At 31.5% G+C, this 6,987-nt stretch overlaps 1 protein-coding gene across 1 annotated transcript in view; it reads right to left on the bottom strand.

Annotated features, from left to right (window-relative positions):
- Positions 1–394: 394 nt before the first annotated feature.
- The window catches only part of SLC16A7 (solute carrier family 16 member 7), a 31,002-nt gene continuing 24,409 nt past the window's right edge, over positions 395–6,987 (bottom strand). Inside the window, exons 3-4 of the mRNA XM_006923921.1 lie at positions 3,760–4,572; positions 395–663 (exon numbers count right to left, since the gene is read on the bottom strand). Of these exons, the coding sequence (XP_006923983.1) occupies positions 395–663; positions 3,760–4,572 (1,082 nt within the window). The remainder of the gene's footprint in view (positions 664–3,759; positions 4,573–6,987) is intronic.

Raw genomic sequence — 6,987 nt, 5'->3', positions numbered from 1 at the left:
ACACTTTAATAGCAAAAAAATGAAATATGGAGAGCGTACTCTTATAGGATTAAACATAATTCTTATAACTATTTAAACCAGGGGTTTGAAATTCAAATCTCTATAACCAAGACTGGAAGTTACTGGAGGACTTTAAAATTATTTTTAACTGCCACAACCAGAGTCTTGTATAGAAATAAACCCATTGCATGGATTCTTTATATACATAATCTCAAAATTTAACTTCTCAAAAAATGTTTTAAAAGAAAACATTTAAAATCTGCCATTGAGAAAAATCTCATCTCCATCCTTAATTGTAACATCTTATTTCAACTAAAAATATCTCCAATATTCTGAAAAAAAAGAAGTGCTCCTAAGGAAGTCATAAACACTGAAATCAGAGATGGGATTCTTGTTATATATTAGTTTCTCTTTCTGAGCTCTTACTCCTTGATCTCTTATTTTTGACACTAACAACAGAGTGTTTAGATCTGCTCAAAGATTCAGATTCTCTGGCCTCAAGCTTATGCATTCTCTTCCTTGCTTCTTCCAACTTCTTTTCCTTTGCAAGCAATCTATAGTTTATAGCATTGCCAATGAGCAACCACAAACTTGATAGGAACACAATAGCTCCACAGCCCATATACATGTATTTATATTCTCCAGTTTCATCCACCAATTTACCTAAGAGACAAAAAAAGCATTTTTTAAGATAGCACAATAAAAAAAGCCATAAATGATAAAACTTTCAAATAAGTTCTTCCACAAAGTATGTACTTATTTCTTATGTAAGTTAATATTAAATGAGACTTTAACAAAGAAAAAATATTCCAGATTATGACGTCTATATATGCAAATAAAGGCACGTATGAATGGGCACACGCAGCATTATATTACCAGTACAGGAAAATCCTTGAAAATTATTACCATCTCTCAATAAAAATGTACAAGCAAGACAAAATATGTATATATGTTTTTGGGTATATAGTCATAAATACATACATGTGTGAGGTATATTTTTTATATCCATACATGTAGAAATAGATATACTTATCTATCTGTTTACAACATATACATTGAGACTGCTTCATTTCCATGCTTCTTATCTTTTCAATAAAGAAGGAAACATTACATTCTTTAGGAAAGACCCAAAGGCTTTATAAAGTTCTTGACAGAGCATAATGTTTACTAAATGCTTTTTCTATGATCAGCACTAAGCTAAACACTTTATTTGCAATATCTCATCTAATCCTACAAGAGCACTGTGAGGCAATCTGACCATAGGAAGAGAGGCATACTAAGTGGCAGAATCTAGACTCTAACTAAGGTCTGTCTGAATCTCACATTCTTAACTGCACTGTAAAATAGCTTCACCAAACCTCTTGGTTAAGTGTTATGTCACTTTTTGGGCCAATCATAGTTTTTTATTTTATTTTTTTTTAACTTTACCTGAATCTAAATTATTAAGACCAAACTAACCAGAAAGAAAATATTTATTCCATTTGATTATTAAAACATTGAAACAATTAGCCTGGTGTTATATAATCTGAAGGTTTACTGACTTTATAAAATATTTCAGTTTACAGTCTTGCTTATACAGGCATTTAACTGTTAACAATAATTATTATCAACAAAATTTAGTGTATACAAATATATATTGTTTGTCATATGTGTATTCCAGGTGATTCTGATATAGACTTATTTGTTTATTCATAATCTTTATCATTATAACTAAAATCTAGTCAGTGGCTCAGTATTAAATTTAGCTACTTGTAAAATCTATTTGAACAAAGTTACTTGTTTTAAACATTAGGTAAATGGTGAAATAGGCTTATTTAAGTATGACATATATAAGCATAACAAAAACTGTATAACTTAATTTTTCATTCTAACCTTGAGTCAAATATTCCTATTCATTCAATGATTGTTATACTTCTAAGTAATAACTATTTGTTCTATTGCCCCATCAGAGTTAGTGTCACTTTGGGCTGCCATATCAACATACTTTCTAAAGGTTTTGAGAGTTTTTCATCATCATCGAGAAACCATATATGATTTCCAGAACTTCAGTTCTTTGTAAGTGTAGCAGTGACGGTTTGGGCTGAAAAAGATTAAAATAAAAATCATGTTGTCCCTATCTTTCACTGTTCTACTAACAAGAGTAGTAGGAGCAGCAGCAACTGTTTAAGAAGTAATTTCAATGATACTCATTCATTCAAAAGTATTTAGTGAGTACCTACAATGTACCAGACACCACTCGAGCAGATACCAGATGCTATAGAGAAGAAGCCTGTCTAAAAGTCATGGAGTGTCAGGGGTAACAGGAGGCAGAAATAAGACAAAACAAAAAAATAGATATATTATGGCTAAAGTCTGAGAGCTTCATCAGGGAGCTGCAAATCAATTACTGCCATTGCCACCACTGGTACAATAATTTGGCAATATTAATACAATAAGCATTTAAGGATACTAAAATTGATATAAATATTATTAATACAAGTTCTCAGCACAAGTATAAATAGCCAATTCTGATTCCATGACCTGAGACGATATTTTTTCATCCCACCATGTCTGGTGAAATACAAATTTCTCTGTTGATATCAAGAATTTTAATGTGAATGAACAGCCTTCTAAAACCCATTCAGTAAAACTACTTCTGTATGGAAAGATAGGCCCATTGTACTTAGATAATGAAATCAGTTGGCTGATAAATAAGATCTACTGGCTTTTGCTCTTTTTAAAAATTCTTTTGGTGCCATGGTATATCCACATTGAGAGATATACCATTCAAAACATCTGTGCTAGTTAACATGACAACCATGGTGAATAGAAAATAGACAACTACACAACTCATTTCTGACCAAGTGAAAAACAAACATGAATTTTTCCACTTTAAAAATGATTCTTTACTGTCATATAGGAAGTAATTTATAAATTTACATTTAGCCTGGCAGTTACTGTGACCACTAGGGGGCAGGCCAGGAGTCTAAATGAATACCTGTTTAGTATACAGTGATTACTGGAAAAGACTGGCCCACAAAGAGGATTAATATTTATAACATTAAAGACTAAACAGTCTTAATTTCAAAAATGAACTTACACATGTGTCTTTACTTAGTCTCCTTCCTGGGTTATTTAGCACAGAAACTTTTGCAGGCATCAATGAAAAAATTTCAGATTTTAAAATTTAAAGGTAGTCTTCATAATTTATAAATAGTGAATGTAAGTATGTGACCAAAAAAATGACCTTAAATGATCTCCCTTTATTCTTACATTCCATATGTATATAGATATTCCTATCGGTGATATTATAAAAGTATTCCTTTCTTAGGCATGTAACGAGTTCCATATTAAGATAACCAATGTATTCCAATAAGAAAATAGATCCTGAACTTTTGAGATAATTATTTTAAAATTTTGATTCATTTTAATGTAAACAGAAGAGAAATTTATTCACCAATGATAAAATAAAAAGTAACATTTTATTTTTATATTTTAAAAAGCATCAAACAACTGATAAAGGTAAAAACCTGAAAATTATACTACTAATGGTCAAACTTAAATTCTTAAATTCATAGGTTCAGGCTCTGAAACAAATTTAGGTCTAAAATCAACTAATTATAAAGTTTAAAAATACATAATAAAACCTCAAATTAACACACCCGCAGTCTTTCAGGCTATTAGTATTCGTTATTACAAACCACATTATATACTATCAAGTCTCAGTTAATGGCTATTGATTTTATACTTGTTGCTTTCCCTGATAAGAAATATTCTTACCAGCAAGAGGAGGGCCAAGAAGAACTGGGCAACACTCTACTACTGTGACGAGACCCACAGCACTGGAAAATCTTTGAGCACCAACAAGGTCCATGAGAGTTTCAAAGAGAACACTGCTAACACTGCCAAATCCAAGGCCAAAAAATACAGCATAAAGCACCAGGCTTGTGTAATCCTCTGCCAATGGGCACAAGAGATGACACACTCCAGTGAACATAATTGCAAAACTGAAAAAGTACTGGATGCGGGGTCGAACAAGTGAGGAGTTTGCAATAAAACCTCCAGCAGGTCTAGCAAACATATCAACAAAAGCCATAATAGACAGCAGGAGAGCTGCAGAATACTCATCAATCCCTTTGTCTTTAGCATATGGAGCCAGAAAAATAATGGGGGCAAAAAACCCTAGAAACATAATGACATTTCCAGATAAATATATCAAAAATCCCCTATGCTTGAAAAGGGAGAAATCTAAATACTTATTAATTATTTTCCATGTCGATTTCTTCTTACGGCTTTTCTTCACACCTGGTTGAAGAACTCTTGCACTGATCTTATTTTTGGACTTAGTTTGTTTAGGTCCAAGGGGTCTCATGAGGGCCCCAGCCACACAGGCATTCAAGAGTATAGCTCCCAAAATCAAGAAGCTTCCTTTCCAGCCATAAGTATTATAAAGAAACTGATTGAAAGGAGCTAAAGTACTTAAAAAAACAGGACTTCCTGCCATGGCGAGTCCATTCGCCATGGGTCGTTTTTTACAGAAGTATTTGCCAATGATTGTTAAGGCAGGTTGCAGGTTGAAGGCAAGACCTAAACCTGAAAGAAAAAAGAAAGAATAGAAAAACATAAACACATTATGCCACTCTCAAAAGAAATTACTCTTCAAAATGTACATTTAAGTGGGTAAGGCAGAACAGAAATGCAACAGCAGGTAGTGATTTTTGTTAATTATAGATATCAATAGGACAGCACTTAAACACAAGGTTCTCATAACTGGACACTCGATATGCATGACAGTTTCATATTGCTTTCATTAAAACACAAAAATAAAACCAAGAATTACTGATGTTTCAATAATCAGAGAATAGATTGAAGCTAGGACAAAGTTATTATTTCTTAATTTCAATCACTTAATTCCACAGATATATTAATTTCTATTCACATATATATGTACATATATATGTGTATATATATATATTAGATTTCTAATATATATATGTATATATATATATATGTATATATATATACATATATATATATTAGATTTCTTTTCCTTTTGGGAAACTCTGCATTTAAAATGTTAATACTTTCTTTTCAGAGTTGAATAGACTAAAAACTTTGTCACTTATAAACAATCTTAGGTCTCCCCAGAGATATTTCTTCAAAATCATGCAAATGATAAAAAAAAGTGATAAATTCATGCCATTAATTTCGTAGTCTGCATCCCTTACATTCCACATTTCATGATATAGATGCACATATGTGTTAAATAAAAAGTAAATAATTTCTTGGCTTGAAACATATTCTTATTTGAGAGATTAAAGGTTAATGTTTATAGAAGTCAAAAATTCACACTGTTGTGGGAACTCCTTGGCAGTGCTAAGTATAGCCTTTGAAAAATGAGTTACTTCTTATAGCTTGCCAAGGTACTATTTAGCAATAGTAATGAATAAGTTTGTTTAAAAAGTACATAAAATTGAATTATATAAACTACTTCTCTTTCCTCTTTAGCCTAGGTCTTATTCTATATTATTTTAGGTGCTATAGAAGTAGGAATTCTTTTGCATTTACCAATTTATGTAAATCGAGACAGTATTGTAAAGTGGTTAAGTATTTAGATTTTAGGACATTCAGTTCTGAGTACAAATACTTATAAGCAAACATTTAATATGAGTATTTTCTATGATTAGGAGGGTCCCTAGCAGCTGACTATAAAGAACCAAGAACATACTTTGGAGAGTAACAACAGGGCAGTATGATCTCTGATTCTACCTCAGTTATACCTATGAGACATACAGAATAAGTATAATTAGATCCAACTTAAAAATAAAGAAAAACTGACTAGCCTATGGTTAGCAGCTGGCAAGTAGAAGAACCAAAATTAAAACTCAGGAATTGTGTTTTGAATTGTGTTTTGAAATTGTGTTTTAAGTTTCCTTATCTTCTATCTCCCGCTCCTTCCACCTGGTTCTATCACCTGGAATTTTTCCTTCCGATGTTAATCTAAGTTCTCCTTAGGAGATGTCAACCATCTATTTCCTATTCTGGCATGGCAAAACAAATATGAGATTTGAAATCAAAAGATCTAAGTCTGTCTCAACTACTTACCTACTAGGCAAAACACTTAGACTTCTTAAGCTTTAATTCCCTCAATAACAAAAATAAGAATTTGCCAAAATCAACTAAATTCTAGAACTATAAGATGTTACGCAATGACACTGTGATTATTATTATTTGTAACATTTATTTAAAATTAACAAAATGTTGGGCACTCTGTTAAGTACCATATATTAATTTTTTACATTAATCATTCCAATGACTCCCAAAGGAGCTATCATCTTCCCCATTTTAAAGACAAAGAGACTGAGACATAAAGAGGTTCATTTACCCATGATCGCACAGCTAATATGTACTGAGTCAGGTTTAAAAACAAGACCCATCTGATTTCAGATAACAAAAAGTATTGGCTAATAATGACGTAAGATAAATCCCTTAAAAGTGTCTTTAATGGTTGACTCTAAAAGTGCCAAAGCCTTCAATACTCAAAGGAATGGAACTGAAGTTGGAATAATGTATAATGCTGCTGATATTTGTGGTACAGTGATATTAAAATCATCTTTTTCCTAATACATCTACTTGTAGGCCCAGGCTAACTTTATGGTTAAATTCAATATGTAGTATTTCTGCACAAAGGAAGGTATTCTCTCCACTATGACAATTCTTAGATATAATATGACTCTCATTTACAAAAGTTGTTTCAACCATATCAAAAATAAAGAGAGTCGTGGAAAGGTAAAGAGAAAGATTGTTACATTACTATGACTGCAGGCTTTAATACATCTAATTTTTTTTCATCAAATGATACATAAGTACATAAGGTTAGACTGATCTAAAACTGATAAAAAGGGAAACATATTTACTTTTTTATCTGTGGGCATAAGAAAACGATTCAAACTCTTTATATTTTGAAGTCTAATTTTTCTTAAAACTGAATAGAGATTTGTTTGATTC

The sequence above is a fragment of the Pteropus alecto genome, unplaced genomic scaffold (genome assembly GCF_000325575.1).
Source record: "Pteropus alecto unplaced genomic scaffold, ASM32557v1 scaffold76, whole genome shotgun sequence".
In the NCBI taxonomy this organism is placed as follows: Eukaryota; Metazoa; Chordata; class Mammalia; order Chiroptera; family Pteropodidae; genus Pteropus; species Pteropus alecto.
The sequence above is the reverse complement of the archived record's forward strand: the minus strand, read 5'-3'. Positions and strand labels throughout refer to the sequence as shown.